The 19,246-nt window shown below is 38.4% G+C and overlaps 1 protein-coding gene across 4 annotated transcripts in view; it reads right to left on the minus strand.

Annotated features, from left to right (window-relative positions):
- ppp3cb (protein phosphatase 3, catalytic subunit, beta isozyme) overlaps positions 1-16,072 on the minus strand; it is a 62,983-nt gene extending 46,911 nt beyond the window's left edge. For 2 of the 4 annotated variants that reach the window (XM_046859276.1, XM_046859274.1), the window contains exon 1: positions 15,816-16,072. In XM_046859276.1, coding sequence (XP_046715232.1) covers positions 15,816-15,870 — 55 coding nt within the window. In that variant the 5' untranslated portion in view covers positions 15,871-16,072. Of the gene's footprint in view, positions 1-14,356; positions 14,478-15,251; positions 15,404-15,815 lie in introns of those variants that run through there. The other 2 variants (XM_046859277.1, XM_046859275.1) reach the window with 2 other exon arrangements.
- Between the last annotated feature and the right edge of the window lie 3,174 nt (positions 16,073-19,246).

Below are 19,246 nucleotides of genomic sequence, written 5' to 3' on the forward strand. Positions count from 1 at the left end.
CCTCATCTCAGCATCTTTCCTTTTCTCACTCGTTTTGCCCTTACTCTCTTTGAGAGACTCTTGTAAGAAGGCAGCTGTTTTACTCCTCCTTTTACTACATTACAGGACTCCTGGCTTCACTCACCCCGTGCTTCACCTCTGCTGATATCAGCATATCCAGATTGTTCAAAACATCTGTCTGTTTTGGATGCTGTGTTTAAGCCAGATGTTGGCTGAATTGCTGATCTACAAATCAGACTGAATTCTCATGCAACAAACAACATGAATCAAATTTTATAATGTAGTCGATCAGTCCAGTCGGGTTTGGGGATCCAGATTTCTTTTCGATTTGGACTGGAGTTAAAAGGCTGATACTTTTTTCTATTAAATTGTAATTGTATTCCTTTTTAAAATGTTATTTCTGTTTAATTATTATCCTTTCTATATTTTGTATTTGTTATGTCATTTAATGTTGAATGTTATGCTGTACCATGTATGGTTGTGTATTGACTATGTAGATAAAAGCATTATTATCATAATTATTATTATTACACAATATACACAATAATATACATAATATAAATACTAAATACTATTATTATATTATATTATTTCAGAATAGTATTATAATTATGACACAATATACACAATGAATGTAAATATAAGTGAATTTTGTTCTATACAATAATTCTTACATTCTGCAAAGCTGCTTTGAGACAATAATAAAATAAAATTGAAATTAAATTGAATTTAATTGCATTGAACAATTACATACACAATATTATTAAAACTATTATTATATTGTATTATTCTATACTATGATTATAATTATTATACAATGTACACAATTATATACACAATAATATTTCTGTTTTTATTATTATTATTATTATTATTGTTGTTGTTGTTGTTGTTGTTGTTGTTGTTGTTGTTGTTATTATTATTATTATTATTATTATTATTATTATTATTAAGATTTAAACTTGACCTGATTGTAAAATAGGTACTAGGACAGGTTTTTGGGAGGCGCATCCCATCCTGCGTGTTCTACTAACTCTTTTCCACACATATTCAGTGCTATGCTTGGATTCCGCTTTTCCATTCACCTCTCTTCGTCTGTCACCTGCCGCACTTTATCTAAAAAAACTCCACTCCACTCACATACTCCTGCGTTGGCTCACTAAGTTACCTTCAATTTATCGCTACGTACATGACTATCACTCACAGCAACAGTCTGCATGCTCTGAAATAATACTGCCACATTTTCCTGTTGTTCTTTTCTGTGTAGGTAATGTGTGTATCGTCATTATCTACTAATAAAAATTATATCGCCCTTGTTGCAATTTGTTTGTTTGTACACTGCATGTGTGAATGATTCTTTCCAGCTTGTGATTTATCTTAAAGAAATAAATTAAAAAAGACAATTTAATCCATAATTTCCCCCATTCAACAAGTGGGAATTATTAAATTATCAGCAATGCAGTCAGGAACTGCTTGGTGGCATCATTTAAGGAGATTCTGCTATCTTTATGGCTTTAGCTTCCTGTTTTTTGGATGGTTTATCTTACTGAATCTTGGGGAGGTGGTAGCTTAGTGGTTAAGGTTTTGGGTTACTGATCAGCAGGTTGGGGGATCAAGCCCTGGTATCACCAAGCTGCCACTAATGGGGCCTGTAAACAAGGTCCTTAACCCTCTGTGTTCCAGGGGTGCTACATCATGGCCGATTCCAGATTCCTTTCATTGCTGGAGTATGTAAGAAAGAATTTCATGGTGCTGCAAAATACCTGTAACAAGCATAAAACACTCTTTTGACTCAATTTTTTAGTCATTACATTGTAAACCCCCAGTGGATGCTCTTTTTAATACTCTAATCATTTCTGGTCCAGCCAGAGTAATTATACTTTTTTTCAGGTAAGAGAAATGAGGACAAACTGTATTGGTATCAGGTGTGAATGCGAGTGTTTCTGTTTGGGTGCAACAACTGATCCGTGGTGTCTGTGTTTGGGTTGTTTTTTAAATCTAATTTAACAATATATCATGAAAACCATTTTGTTCCACAGCAGCATGTTACCTCATACATTTCATTCTTTCTTTAAACCACTTTTAAAGCATATCTCGACATATGTTATCTACTGCTCACATAAAAAAAAGAAAGATTTCTTGAACCGTATGCAACCTTATGTGTCCTCTGCTCGAGCTGCGGGTGATATTTATCGAGGTGGCTGTTAATAGTTTAAAAGATTTTGAAGGACAGTGCAGAAATTCAGTATGGGCAAAGAACAGAAAAAAAACGTTTCCCTCAATTTTGCTACCAGGCTCAGATTGAGTTCTTATTGTAGTCGAAGGTATTTAAATGTCGTAATATATTCATAAAGAACAAAATTCATTAATGGTAATGACTTCATTTCTGAGGCTCATTTGCACTATTGTGATAAACCGTAGACTAATTTCAAGATGATGATGGCAAGAAATCTTGTATTCAGTCAGTTTATACAATTGCTTTATTTTACAATGCTTCTATAACAATATCCTTCTGTAGGTAAAATTAAGACATGGACTAAATGAACATCCCATTACACATTAAGTTCTCATGTGCTGTTATAATAACATCCAGTCTTCTGGTAATTTTTGACCATTCATTCACAAGGGTGTTAGTAAAGTCAGGTACTGATGTAGGTGAGGAGGCCTGGGGTGCAGTCAGCTTTCAAATTAATCCCAAAGGTGTTCAGTAGGGCTGAGACCAGAGCTCTATAGCAGGTCACTTAAGATTTTCTACTCCAACCCCTGTAAACCATATCAACATAGAGGTGACTTTGTGTACAGGGACATTGCCATACTGGAACAGGTTTGGGTCTCCTAGTTCTATATGTATATTTTTCCATATAGAGCAGGGGTCACCAACCTTTTTGAAACTGAGAGCTACTTCTTGGGTACCAGTTAATGTGAATTATTGATATTATTGACATCTATATTTTAATATTGTCATTTTTAAATTCACACCAATGCAAGTGTGATTTTGTCAGGGAACCAACAGCCACACCCCCATCCAAGGCTCTAACTATCACTCAGCCTCTCCCTGCTCTAATCACCTACACCTGTTCCCCACTACCTTTCCCTTTATAAGCTCCCGATTCCACCTCACTCATGGTTGGATCTACTCTTTGCAATGAGAGATCTACTGGACTTCCTACCACTAGTATTACTTCCTGGTTCCGCTTCAGAGGAAGCGCTCAAGATAGGTTTGCCTTTAACGGTTCACATCGGCGATCATCCCTGGACTACCCACATTACGGATTCTACCCGTATTATGGATTCTCCCCGCTCTCCGGTTCGTACTTCTCCTTAAGCCTCTGCCTTGTATATGTTCAGACTAAATAAAGACAAGGCGTTTAACGATACCTTAGTTTCCAACTCTATCCGCGACAGATTTAAAAAAGAATAGCAACAAAAAAATTTAGATGCAGCTCACTGGTAAGTGGCACTATGGTGAGCTATTTTCAGAAAAGGCCCGCAGGCGACTCATGTTGTCCTTGCGGGTGACCTGTTGGTGACCCCTGATATAGAGTACAGTGGAACCTCGGGTTACGAGCGCCCCTGGATACGTAAAATTCAGGTTAAGAGTCGCAATTCATAAAAAATGTTGCCTCTAGTTACGAGAAATTTTTTAGGATACGAGCGCTGCGCACGGAAAAATCGCAGGCAGGTTAGTTTTTTTACGTATCACCACGTGCTCTCGCTGCGCTCTCGTGCAGCACATACACATCCGCTCGTCGCTCTAACAGTGTGGAATTACTGAACTTTAAATACTGTACGTATTCCTATCACCATGCCGCCAACAAAGAAGCCTGATGCAGAAGGTGGAAAGAAGAAAAAAGCCATCACTGTGGAAATGAAGAAGGAGATAATCAAGAAACACCGCGATGGCATACGTGTTGTTGATATAGCAAGCCATTATAACAGGTTAACATCCACTATCTGCACAATACTAAAAAATAAGGATAAAATAGTTGATCTAAATACTGCAAGAGGTGTTACGATGAATGTTTCGTTGAAGTCAGGTTATTTTTTTTTTTAAGAAACACTTCTTGGTTGTCCAGAACAAATTACCGAAGTTTCTATTCATTCTTATGGGAAAATTTGTATCGGGATACGAGCTTTTCAGGTTAAGAGTAAAGTGATGGAACCAATTAAACTCGTAACCCGAGGTTCCACTGTATAATCAAATATTCTAAAATTAAAAAAAATCTAAAGTCTCATCTTCAAGTGAAAATGTCTTGAATATAGTCACATTTATCTAATATTTTCCAAATAAGATAAACCAAATTGATAGGATAACATCAGGTACGTTAAGATAGGTAAAGTTCCGACTTTTGACTTAGCTTGAGAATGCCAGCTTCAACGTCTAAAATGTTTTATAAGTTTGATGATTTTTAAGAAAGAAAGAAAGAAAGAAAGAAAGCACATTAAATGATACAAACATCTTGTCAAAAGAGTGATATAGGTAAGTTCAAAGAAAGAAATATATAGAGAGAGTGTGTATTTGCTACTGGTAAATTGTTAAGAGAAATTATATATATATATATATATATATATATATATATATATATATATATAGAGAGAGAGAGAGAGAGAGAGAGAGAGAGAGAGAGAGAGAGAGAGAGAGATAGATAGATAGATAGATAGATAGATAGATAGATAGATAGATAGATAGATAGATAGATAGATAGATAGAGTGTGAGTGCGTGAGTATGTGTGTATGGGTTTTGACAGTAAGAGTTAGAATCCTGAACACTCCAAGCCAGAAGATAATCTTAACAATGATGAATAGTTGAAAGATTGAAAGATTGGACACCCCTGCTACAGAGCAAAATGAAGAGGATAAAAAAAAAGACATTTCGTGTCTCAGCTGTCATAGCTGTTCTCAAGGGTCAATTAGTGAACTTGAGATCATGAATAATAAAGAGAACTAACCGTATAACACTCTAAATTCAATTTAGCTTTATTTGTATAGCACTTTTAACAATAGACATTGTCCCAAAGTCGCTTTACAGAGATAAAGAGGTTATGAAGTTGGGATGTACAGTATAAATTCAGTCCGCTATAAGTGTATCCCTAATGAGCAAGCCATGGGCGACTGTGGCAAGGAAAAACTTCATGAGAAGATATCAGGAAGAAACTTGAGAGCAACCAGACTCAAAAGGGATCCTATCCTCATCTGGGTGGCACCAAATATCAATTCATTACAGTTCTATCATTGTTGCGGTGTACTGTACAGCAATGGATGCTTAAATGCAGAAGTAAGAAATTTCCAATCAAAATATCCACGAATACGTTCTGTGTACTGTCTTCATCTTTAAACCTCTTTATCTCCAGCCTCTTTTATATCCTCTGAACAGCTGTCTGTACCTATTTAGTCTTCTCCAGCACCAGATTTACACCAGTTGCCAGTTGATTGTGCCAGGTTCTGGATTTTCTGAAATTTTCTAACTATAAACAAACAGATACCATAATTTTTAATAAAAGAAAAACCCACAGGGATGCAAACTTTCATACAAGCATTAAGGATAATATTTCCCCCTCATCCATTTGACAGCAGTTATCCATCAAACAATCCATTAGGCCAATAAAACGTTTACGCATGAGTCCATACGAGCATCTCAGCCTCTGATTGTACTCTCTTCTGCTGGATCGCTAAACAAATTGAAATACCATGAGTCAGCAGAAAGAGCACATTCGCTTACAGCTGCCTTGTGTGTGTGCGTATTGTCTAATGACAAATATACAGAACACCTGCACTTATAGCGGTTGAACTCAGCAATTAAATCTCAACCCGGGAAACAGAAATACTTTCACTACGTAAAAACCACTTCTGCGCCGTTGTTAAAATGGAGTAGCTTGCCGTGCTGAAGTAAGCACACAACAGGGAAATGGCTATTCACTGAAATGACTCATTCCGCCACTCTCTCTTTTTATTTCTTTCTCTCTCTCACTCCAGTAAACTCTTAGAAAGTATATGCTCTTTGAAAGTTCCTAAAGATCTAGCTTCTAACCAGTCAAACTTGAAAAATGTCTCTGCATGGCGTCTGGAGTTTTTCTTTTCATGGTCCAACGCTGCCGAGATAAATAATATCTACACATTCACTGATGGCACTCGCACATTCAGATCTTCCATCTCCCAGCGTGATCGTTTCCTTTCCACTACATTTAGCCGATGCGATATTTGAAAAAAATTGCTCAAACTTGTGTCTGAGATGCGAAACATCATCGCAATTTACAAATTCAAACCAGGGCACGAAGCACTGCAACTGATTAAAGTGGATTATTTTTAAGGTCAAGCAACGTGTATGAAATATGAGTAGCTATTAAATGATAATATTAAAAATAAATTGCTTTATGTAAGAGTTTAACATGAAGGAAACAAAGGGCCAACTATTAATCTCGTAATTACGAGAAGAATGCATGCAAACATCTCGTGATGTTGCAATTACAACTTCAGGAACTCCTATTTTTCCATGAGTTTTTACTTTCCAAGCTGGAAGTGTGTCAATTACAAAAATTCCTGGTGGGCATCACATGGCCCTGACAACAGACAGGAAAAATTATGTAATAATTTTGTAAATCGTTCAATTTTTCCATATATTTTTATTGTACAAAAAAAAGAAGCAAAAAATTATTATCTGACCTCGTCTATTTTTTCTCAACCAAAACCATTTCAGCTTAATAACTGCCACCTGAAAACCTTTATGAACTTCCAAAAAGGACTTGAAGGCAGCATTAGATATTCCCCAAGCCAAAAAGTGTCTGATTGTCCTCTACATTTGCTAAGGCTTGTTCACTTCCTAAAGGGAATTAAAACATTCTATTGCCTGATTTTATAAACAAGGACCCCCTGAAGTGCCTCCAGAGTATAAAGCAATAGAACCAAAAGCATTTTAGGACTTCAGAGTGTAATAAACCCTTCTATTTGCAAGGCTTGTATTCGTATATTGAGACCTTAATGGCTATTATATATTATGATGCAATAACATTCTAACACTAATTCAGGTCTTACAAACAGAATCTTTTGCCTGATTACAGAATTTTTTTTTCCCATTTTCTCTCTTTTTTTCTTGGAGTCTGATCAGTCTGAGTATCTGCTAAACAGAAAGGTCATGTAGCTTTTGTTTCTATTCCAAAGCCTTTGTGTACCGTACATTATATGCATAAGCTTTGCATATAAGCCAACATGATAGGCACAAAATTGTGTATATATTCATTATTATAATTATTATAATAATGAATTATTCATTATTTAAAAGAAAGAGGAAGTTGGAATAAAAACAAAGATCAGTTTAAAATATTAAATGATATAGAACTCACCACAGTTCAGCAAATGATATATAAAGTGTTATTGCATCATGTAAGAACCAATCAGGTTTCGATATGCAAATATTTTGTTATTACCCTGGTTTTTTTTGAGGAGTGTAAAGGGGTTGGAAGAGATTTTATTTTATTTGCATACTAATACAATCTGAATTTCTGATGCCGATTTCCGTTGCTGTTCACTGTTGTTTAATGACATTTATATGGAACTGTTATATCAAGGAATGTATTATTTAATATAGAAGAGAATTGGTATTATAAAACAAGCTTTGGGTGTGTGTGTGTGTGTGTGTGTGTGTGTGTGTGTGTGTGTGTGTGTGTGTGTCACACAGAGCAAGCAAGAGGAAAACTAGGACAGAAGATCTGAGAGAGGATGGAGAGAGATCGACTCTGGGGAAAGTCTCTCTGTTACAATATAGCATGTGATTGCTGAACTGGAACTGAAAGATCATCGGACACCAACTCCACTTGTCCGCCAGAACAATCTTGAATTAGTTTTTCCCGGCACCCCAAGAACATCCAGAACATGCCCTGTTCAGTATGTAAAACGCTGCATGTAGTGCAACATTGCGACTCGTCCTTGTATCCTCTGCTAAGTGTTTGCTAAAAGTGAGTTACGGAGACAGTGAGGGAGAGAGACATAGACAGGAATTGTGTGAGAGCGAGTAAATGTGTGTTGATGTGTGTCACACCCACCGACCCAGATCGAGAGAAGCTAGCTATTCTTCACACGCCTTTGATAAAGGATTTTTTAAATCGCTATTTGAAGTCACGCAATTAATGCATGCCATACACACATACAGCCATCTGCACTCGGGCTGGCAGGTGCGACGACATGCTGAGAAACCTAGCACAAAATGAGCCAGTAAACACAGAGTGCTGCAATGACTGACAGCAGGAATAAGACAACAGCAAGGCCTGAAAGACAGAACACTAGTGGAGTATGCTGGAAAATTGGAGAGCCATGTTGGACTGCAGTAACTTCCTGCTTTAGCGTGGCCTCATTAGGCCAAAGCTCTGTCCCACTACTTTCTCTTTAAACTCATAGCTACACTATGTGTGTTAAAAGGGCTAAAATTAGCCTTCCTCTTCTCTCCATTCTCTCGTCCTTTCTTTCCTTTTCACTGTAGAGATTGAACTAGATTTTTACAGTTTATGTACGTTTGTGGTATACAAGACGGGATTTTTTTTGAATGTATCTGGTCAAAATCATGTATTTATGTATAGCGTTTTCTAAAAAAAAAAAAAAAAAAAACAACAGCAATGTCCCCACTGTTTAGTGATTTGACTTTGAATTTTAAAATCTGACTATTCTGACTTTATAGACATTTGACTCCAAACTTATCTCTCAGTCTAGCTCAGCAATGAAAGCTCATGGATCTCTTACTCAACTAAGAATTTAAAGCTTACTCTTTGCACCTTGATTTTGACTTTAAAACTTATAATTTGTAGCTAGACTCTGACTCAAAAACTTATGATTCATAACTAGATCCCGCCTCCAAAACTCGTATTTGGACTCTAACTACAAAATAAATAATTTTTATTTTGACTCTAAAGCTAATGATTCATTATTAGATTCAGACTCAGAATGCCTCGTAACTAGACTCCAAAGTATATGGCTTATATTTGAACACTGACTCTAATAACTCCAATGACTCGCAACTAGATTCTGACTCTAATGCTTATGACTCATAACTTGATCTTGACTTCAAGACTAAGACTTGTAAATAGATTATACCTACAAAAATTATGACTCGTATATAGACTCCTAAATATGATTTATAGATGGATTCTGATTTAAAAGCATACGACTTCTAACTAGATACTGACTCCAAATATAATGACTCATTCGTCGACTGATTTCAAAGTGTATTACTTAAACCTGACTCAACCTGATGTCAAAGCTTACTCAGCAATGCCTTCAATGCATATGACTTACAACTCAAACCGGGCTTTAAAGCATATGACTCACAGCCTGGCTCAGACTTCAAAGCTCATTACTCTCTACTTCAAATCAAATCAAATCAAATTTTATTCGTCACATACACATACATACAAAGTACGACATGCAGTGAAATGCTTTATATGACTGACCGGCATGAGGGAATAGGGTGGGGGGAAGAGATAAAACAAGGGAAAAAGAAAACGTAGCCGGAGCAGTTGTGACGGAAGCCGACCTTACCGGCGCCATCTTGAAATACTTGGACAATAAGACCTTAAAATCTCAACTCAAATAAGATTTTTAAGCTTATTGCAACTTCACACCAAAAATAATCACTCAACTGACTTCAAGGCTTATGATGTAGTCTGATCAGACACAAAAGACCAGGACATTCAGCTCTGACTTTAGTACATATGACTTAGAAGATCAAGACTCAACTCTGAACTAAATCCAAAGCTTGTGATTTTTGACCTGATTCTGACTTCTAGATGATGACGCAGCATGGCTGGAAAGCTTATCATTTGTAAACTGAATGTTTACTCTGTCTCACTGGCAAATGACTTGTAATGCCACTTGCATTTCCATTACTCAAACCTCAAACTGTCTGGCACCACAAAGCTCTGGATTTGATTCTGACTCTTCGTAGGCAACTCATGTCTCGACTTAAAATCCTAAAAACATATCAACAAAACAAATGTCAAAACAAAAAAAGACATTTGAGTAATTTTATTAGAATAAGAGCAATTTTATCAGTGTTTTAACAAATTCAGTCATAAAACACTGCCCCCAATGTGTAAGAAGATCGAATCTGCAAATTCCTACAAATTTGCAGTCATACACCTTCTTAAAGTGTCGATCATAACGCAACAAACCTGAATAAAGCTGCTGCTTTTATCCTTTTATGACAGCGGCTTCGAGACACACGAGTTCCCTGGCCTAATTATTTCCAATGTATTTCGAGCAGTAATAGCCATGACTAAAGTGTCACATTGTTGTTGACCTGCCAAACACAATTTGTGGACGCATACGGATGCAGAAGCTCCAGGACAAGATCCAAGATTTAAACGTATTCATTGTTAACCAAGGCAGCTTACATGTAAGGCAGAAACCAGTCGAATCACAAAGATAATTTAGAGGCCTTTGGGCATGAAAGTTGCTCTCTGGTAACTCAGGGGTTGTAAAATATTAACTTTCCAGTACTAGAACAGACCCTTAAAGGAGCAGCTACAGTTCAGTTGCATACAGTGAATGAGCATCAGGCTGGATTTACCTGATCTGCAGTGTAAGAATATACTCGTTTTTGCACCGGTGTATGCGTGTTTATAAACCTGCATCATCGTCATTAGCGTTATCCCAAAGCTCTGGTGCTACAATACAATAACCCAGCTCCATCCATAAACACACTTAACGCACCGGTGCTCAGTTCCAGTCTTCGAATCCGTTCTAAGCTTCACTTAACACTAATGATGTCCCTGTACAAAAATATACTGCCTGTCATTGCATCATCCACCGGCTACTGGCTAACCAACACATTACGCAGGTATGTGACATCCTCTGGTGACACGACTGCATTCAGTCCACGAGGCCCACAAGGTCGTCTGCTCCTATAAGGACGGCTTTCAGACATCACACTTCTCTTATACACCGATTCAGTGGTGCACGTGAAGCCGGTTAATTCACTACTCATCAAGATGCGTAATGAAAAAGAGTTTTGGAGGTCCTGAAAACCAATCAAATCAGCTAATATGGTCTAGAAGTCAATGTGAAAGTTTCAGACTTAGAACTTTGCTGATATACTTCATATTTCTCCAAAAAGTGAGTCAAGTTGAAGAGTAATCATTCGCACATGACAGAAAGCACTAAAAGGGCTGATTTTTGGAAGTGTATGCGTTTACAATGTGGGTTTTTATCCAGGTTTTTGATTCAAATTCAAAATAGAAAAACAGCCCCCTAAATATCATACATAAAGATTAACATGCTTTTTTAAATTCCTGGTTGAAGTGGACAAGCTGGTTTATCTGTAAATAGAGTAATAAATAATGTAAGGCCAAAAAAGGATCATCAACCCGTCATCAAATCCAAAAGCAATATTCAAAACAGTGAAATGGAAAAATAAAAAAGCAACACGTTTCTCAGTACAACATCAGCCGATTTCCAAAATACTGTTTAGTCTGGAGAACCTTTCTATCAGAAATATCAGTTGATTTTATCACCTCACTGATAACTCAGCCAACCTGTATTACAGCATGACAGACATCCCTGTATTAACTATACAGCAGAGAAATTTTAAATTACTAGTATTTTTTATATATGATAAGCAGCTGAGACACCATGTACCATAATCACCAGTTTTTACATATATTCTTTTTTATGCTGCATGATTAGAGAAGCTGAGACACAAGAAGTGCACAAGAAATAAACTTCAGCAATGTTCTAGTTTATTGTTTCTGGTCACTGTTAAATACTCATGTTTGTGGGTTTGTGAGTAAGCATCCTGTCTCAGTCCCTGTCTGTTCCACTTCTCATCCTTTTCCCTTTTTCTTTTATTGTCTTACTTGTTTTCTCACATCGTATCATATTTCACCAGTTTTCATATCTAGCTATTACATTTCAGATGGCAGGCCAAGCCTTTCTGTAGAAAGAAAGGGCCTAAAAGTCAAAAGAAAATAATAGTAGACTCTCTCTCTCTCTCTCTTTTTTTCTGTCTCTCTCTCTCTCTCTGTGTGAATCCTCAACTCATAAATCGATTTTTGAAAAAAAAAAATTTATTATACACAGTGCCTTAGATATTGTACATATTCAACCCTCCCCCTTTTTAACTGTTCCAGTTTTTGGTTTTACCGCCAGGAACAAATAGAATTCACTAGGATTGTACGTCATGAATTGAAACAATCTGACCAGATACTCACAAAAACAAACATATACAGCAATATTAAGACAATGGCCTACTACAATTCTGTACTGTACTCGTATAAAATAAATGCTTTTCCCAAACATTCTCATTCAAATCCAACTAAGAAACTAAAATCACTGCAATGCTTTTGACATGTGCTTTAGATTATGATGTCAGCAAACAAAGCTATCGCTGCTATTAGCAATATTGCTCCACTGCAAAAAGAAAGAAACATACATACTTGAAAATATTACAAATAAGTTTCCTTGTTGCAAGAAGGCAAAACCAGTGTGTTACCTCTAACACATGGCCTATAAGGTAGCAAAAAAATACTGAGGCTGGCTAGAACAAACAAGTTCACAAATAACTGTAAAAGACTGTAGAAAGATCATTAATCATAATCTTACATTCCAGTGATCATGTTAGTTCTCACTCTCCAGTGTTCTGTATTGTTTAAAAGATTTATGATCACACTCTTGATGTCACCCAAATGAGGATGGGTTCTCCTTTTGAGTCTGGTTCCTCTCAAGGTTTTTCCTCATAACATCTAAGGGAGTTTTTCATTCAGTCGTCATGGCTGCTCATCAGGGATAAATACACACCATTCACCTTAACTCTTAAAATTATGTAAAGCTGCTTTAGGACAATGTCTGTTGTGAAAGGCGCTATAGAAATAAATTTGACTTGACTTGACTTGACTTGACTTGATTTGACTTACAGACAATGTAAAGGATATGTGATGGTAAAATCATTAGGAAGATCAATGGTACACTTAAATATGTAGGTAAATGATACCATTAAAGAAAAAAAAAAGACAATGGACTTGCCTCAGTGGCAAACATGAATTCTGCCGTTCTTAAAAATCCCACCAAAAACCCACGTAAAAATCTTTTCAGCATCAGATGTAATACCAATAGATATGCTTTGTTGATGTGGAGACCACACAATCCGATCCGCATGAAATAGCAATGGCTAATAAATGAAGTACACAGTCCTTGTATTTCGTCTTCCTTCTGAATTTTTCTTTTTGAGCACAACTCGGTTCTATTAAAACCAGATCCTTCTGTCATTTGTGACAACATAACCCATGAGTCGCACAATGAGTTTTTGAAAAGAGAAGGCTAGCTATAAACGGTAGCAAAAACACTTTAACAACTGGTGTTTTGTACGCTTAGCCTAAATATTATGCTAGAAGTACAACTAAGGCTCACCATATACTAACTAAAGTTTGCTAACTGGATCCGAAGGTCATAAGTACAAATCCCAGCCACACCAAGCTGCCACTGTTGGGCTAGTGTTCTGGGTAAGGGCATCTGCTATTGCCATAAATGCAAATAAATGTATGTGGGTAGCAAGATACAGCACTGCTTACAGATTAGCTATAGCTAGCAACATTTTACCATGGATCTTTGTAGAGCGCTTTTTACAATTGACATAGTGTCAAAGAAGCTTTACAGAGATAAAGTGGTTATAAAATGGTCTGAGAGAATATATACATTTAGTACCTATAAGTTTGATTGAGATGGTTTGGACATGTGCAGAGGAGGGACATGGGGTATATCGGTAGGAGAATGCTGAGGATGGAACAACCAGGAAGGAGGAAAAGAGGAAGACCAAGGAGGAGGTTTATGGATGTGGTGAGGGAAGACATGCAGGTGGTTGAGGGAAAGAGGCAGATGTAGAGGACAGGGGGTATGAAGACGGATGATCCGCTGTGGCGCCCCCTAATGGGAAAATCTGAAAGAAGAAGCACCTATAAGTTCATTCCTAATAAACACGAGCCAGTGGTGACTGTGGCAAGGAAAAACTCCCTGAGAGAGCAAGTTAGCAAGCAAGCTAGGACACAAAACTAGATCTAGATTTAGTTGTTAAAGTATAGAAGGCTTGGTTCGTTTTAATTCTGCACTTTTGCATTTAGCACAGCTCATAAACATTATTGTTACAGAGCCAACGTACATTGAACATTGCTACAAAGCCACCAATAGGAGAATTGTATATCTACAGGATGGATGGATGGATGGATGGATGGATGGATAGATAGATAGATAGATAGATAGATAGATAGATAGATAGATAGAACTTTATTGTCATTGCATAGTATAGGTACACAGCAATGAAATGCAGTTTTTGTGATAGTGAAAATGTGAACATTTTGAGATGTTTCCTGCACGAGCCCGGACCTGGTGATCGATTTGTAGTCAGTTTCTTCGGATCCTTGTCGGATGTGCTGACAGCGAGCCCGTGGTATGACGGTCACATGCTATGACACAGCCGAGATCTCATCCGGAGCATCACTGTACACTGTGACATGTAATAATATTTGTTAAAAATGCTTCTGATGACCGTTTTCAGAGCTGCCATATGCCATAATATGATTATTTTATGCCGAATAGCATATGCTGCTGCACTATTTTGGTCGGGAAACGGTCCCTCGGTGAGGGATAGCCCATTTAGAGTGGATTCCAATGAAACCCCTCCTGCTTCTCTCTCTGTCTCTCTCTCTCTCTTTCTCACTCTCGTTTCCCTTCTGGCCGTTCGCTTTTTGCCAACAGTCTCTCCAGTGCCACACTGTCTTCTTTAATAAGAATATTACAATCACAAATTCCATCACAACCAACCAACACATGTAATATGCAAAAACAAGCACTTTTTTTTCTTTTACAATCGCTTCTCTCAACACTCTTTAAGTATTTATAAAGCATATAACATTGTATATCACACACACCAGCAATATAAAGCATTTTACATCCAGTTTTATGTTCGATATAAAGGAACGTAACAATCCCGAAACTGTGCATAGTCTATTTTTGTATGGTCTAATGGCATCGCCATGATGATCAGTCTGATCGGATCGTGTTTGATTAGATCCACTCTGATTTAAACAGCATACCCAGATTGGATATCGTCTATATAACAAGTCCATGAGCATCTCCCAGGCTGTCATCTATTAGACAGTATCTCTCCGGGTCACGAGATAAAGCCCAGGATTGATCGATGGTTTCCGGAGAGGCGGTCCTGCTAGATCTTAATGAAATCAAATCGAAAGAAATGGGAGCAAAGAGAAATCAGATCTACCTTTCGGTCGTCCTTTGGCGGCTGTCATCGTCAAAACGGCACGGAAAAACGTTTCATCGGACCCGAAACGATGCCGATCTGCCTCTCTTTCTTCCCTTCTCCCTCTGTAGGTCTCGTTCTCTCTCTCTCTCTCTCTCTCTCGCTCTCTCTCCCCTCTTGCTTTCTCTCTATAGCAATTCACACATTCACCACTAGCAGAAAGATGGTCTGAAGCTCATTAGACAGCCTCCAGCCTCCAGCCTAACAGCCTATCAGGGTACACCAGAAACAAATGGGCCATGGAGCATCACATCCCAGATCCGAACAATAGCACGATCAGATCATAATGGACCAAATGCAAGAAGAAGAAGAAAAAGAAAAAGAAGAAGAAGAAGAAGAAGAACAAGAAGAAGAAGAAGAAGAGGCAGATCAGATCGAGTATGTGTGGAGGTTGTTGCAGAGCAATCACAGACAGCCCACAATTTGTAAAAGAAATTGATCATTTTAATGACACATGGAGATACAAAGACACACATTAAAAAAAAAAAAAAAAACATCCGGGCGCGCACCCGCGCACGCACTTACATTTGATGACCCTGTCGGTGGGGTTTAGACCCATGACTGCGTTGGACATGTTCATGGGGCTGTGGTGCTTTAGGAGCGCAGCATCACTCGGTGCAGCTCCGCTCCGTTTACCGGCGGAGGAGGAGGAGGAGGACGGATGAAGGGAAGGGAGGTGCACGAGCTGATCTCTGTCGCACGGATCACGCAGGAGTGCACGGACGCAAGCACGCGCGGACAGACCGATTGTCGAAGGATAACCGTCGGGGTGGGGGTGGGGAGGAGTAAAGGGGTAGGGGGTTGTCCGGGCAGTTCTCTACCGGTCGTTCCGGGCTTCCCTCGGCTTCCTCGGCGCGGAGTCGCTGCACCACCCCGGCATGATGGCGGAGCCAGGAACGCCCACGCAAGCCGCTCGCGCGCGGCCACTCACGAGCTGCCTCGTGCTGCCATCCGGTGGAAATGTGCGCGCGCTGACGCGAAGTGGATTCCCCGATCTGTCTAGTGGCGAATGCATGAATATGTGTTTGTGTGTATTTACTACTGTATTTTTCAGTGCATCATCATGCTTATGCATAACAATTTTTTTTTTTTTTTGCATAAAATGTGAAATTCTGTTTACATTTCATTTCAATTCCATCTTATTTCTATAGCTCAATAGACATTGTCCCAAAACATCTCTACAGAGATAAATAGTTATAAATGTGAATTTATAAGTTTAGTGCCTATAATTGTACGCCTAATGAGTGAGCCGGTGGCAACAATGGCAACCAAAAAACTCCCTGAGACTTCATAAAGAAGAAACCTTGTGAGGAACCAAACTCAGAAAGGAACCCATCCTCATCTGGGTGGCACAGAATGTCCTTTCGTTACAGTTTCATAGTTGTTGAGGCATACTGTTTAGTGACTGTTTATATTCACTTACAGGTGAGGATGGTTCCACATGAACAGCCTCAAGATCCATGAAATTCCTGAGCAACTCAAGAACTTGGAATGTAATTAATATCAGTCTGCTACAATGGCTTAGGATTACAGTCGACGTGGACAGTTCTACATTTGAGCGCTCGCTACTGAACAGTTCACTGAACAGTACACCTCAAGAATGATAAAACTATAACGAATGTACATTCAGTGTCACCCAGATAAGGATGGATTCTCTTATGAGTCTGGTGTTTCTCAGGGTTTGTTCTTCATGCCATCAGTTTTTCTTACCATTTTTGCCACTGGCTCGCTCATTTGGAATAAACCTATAGGGACTAAAAGTTTATGCTCCCATCTGTTTTTCTCTGTGGAGATGATTCGGGACAATGTCCACAGTAAAAGTGCTATACAAATAAAACTGAATTGTATAGATGCCACTGCTGGACCCTTAAGCAAGGCCTTCAGCTGCTCTACTGTATAAATGAGATCATTGTCACTCATGATAAGTAAAGGCAATAATAGATCTGTATCTGTGTTCAACTTGCATTTAGTAGCTGATTATGCAGGCTCTTACTATGAGCTTCAAAGAAATACAACCCCAAAAGGCCTTTAAGACAACGAAAGTGGATTATCACAGATTTTTTTCCTTAGTGGATAAACAACTTCTATTCAAATCAAAGGACACAAAGAAGTAAATATTTTATTGTCATAGTCTACAATAAAGAGACACCATCATGAATGTAAATACTACAGATTTACTTTAAAATGTAACCCACTGGTAATACTCTAGCATGTAAAGGGAATATGAGACTGCAAGTCTTCTTCTTCTTCTTCTTTTTTCGGCTGCTTCCATTAGGGGGCGCCACAGCAGATCATCTGTCTCCATACCCCCCCTGTTCTCTACATCTGCCTCTTTAACCCCAACTTCCTGCATGTCTTCTCTCACCATATCCATAAACCTCCTCATTAGTCATCCTCTTTTCCTCCTTCCTGGTGGCTCCATCCTCAGCATTCTAGTACTGAAATACCCCATGTCCCTCCTCTGCACATGTCCAAACCATCTCGATCTCACCTCCCTCACCTTGTCTCCAAAACGTCCTACATGCGCTGTCCCTCTAATAAACTCATGTCCAACCTCGTCACTCCCAACGAAACTCTCAACATCTTCAGCTCTGCTACCTCCAGCTCCACCTCCTGTCTTTTACTCAATGCCACTGTCTCTAATCCATACAACATCGCAGGTCTCACCACAGTCCTATGAACTTTCCTTTTCACTTTTGCAGATAATCTTAAATCACAAATCACTCCTGCCACTCTTCTCCACCCACTTCACCCTGCCTGCACTCTTTTCTTCACTTAACACACTCTCCATTACTTTGCTCTGTTGACCCCAGGTACCTGAACTCCTCCACCCTCTCCACCTCTTCCCCCTGCAACCGCACCACTCCACTGCTCTCTCTCTCATTTACGCACATGTACTCTGTCTTACTCCTACTGACTTTCATTCCCCTCCACCTCTCCAGGCTCTTCTCAACCTGCTCCCTACTCTCACCACAAATCACAATATCATCCGCAAACATCATAGTCCATGGAGAATCCTGTCTGATCTCGTCCGTCAACGTGTACATCACCATTGTAAACAGGAAAGGGCTCAGAGCCGATCCTTGATGCAGTCCAACCTTCATCTTGAACCAGTCTGGAATATTAGACTGCAAGTAAACCTATAAAAATGTCTGCACAAATCTAAAACAACATACTTTGCCAAATGAAACTGTGTTTTAATCTGAATTTTAAAAAAAAGTAAAAATGTAGAAGGAAATGAAGGACTGATAATCCAAATCATAACGCATCATCTGTCACACATGCAGGCAGATTATTTTACATAGGCATATACAACTGCCAGAGGAATTCAGTGTTCATTGATGATGCTGATTATTTCTAAAGGATTATTTTTGAAAATGCGTTGCTTTCTCCTTAGGCCAGCACAAGGTTTTAAGGATAATGACCCAAAACATACATACTATAAAAAGCAACCCAAGTGCACCTTAAGGCAAAAAAAAAGTTTTGCCATCTAATTGAGCATGCGTTCCCTCTTACTGAAGATGAAACCGAAGGCAGAAAGAACCACAAACAATTAAAAAGCAGGAAAAGGCAAACAAAACATCTCAAATAAGGAAACTCAGGAGACTATGGACTTCAGGCAGTCACAAACTGCAAAACAATTTGCATAATCAGAAAAATAATTATGATATTTATAATAATGCTACTTTGTCCAGTTAATTTTGAGCCTGTGAAAATTAAGGGACTGTGTTAACTGTCTGTAAATCCTGAAAAGTGAATGTTAAATGTTTTGCATTTTTCGAAGGAAAGGTTAAGTTCTCTCAGGTCCTTATACAGCACCAATCAGTAAATGCAGATGCTGCACAAATCCTAATTACTGATCACATACAACACACACCTAATACATATCTTAATAACATATTGAGATGTTTAATTCTGTGATGGATAAGTTGTTGAGATGTTTCTTTTATTTGCAT

This window comes from Silurus meridionalis, chromosome 10 (genome assembly GCF_014805685.1).
Source record: "Silurus meridionalis isolate SWU-2019-XX chromosome 10, ASM1480568v1, whole genome shotgun sequence".
NCBI lineage: Eukaryota > Metazoa > Chordata > Actinopteri > Siluriformes > Siluridae > Silurus > Silurus meridionalis.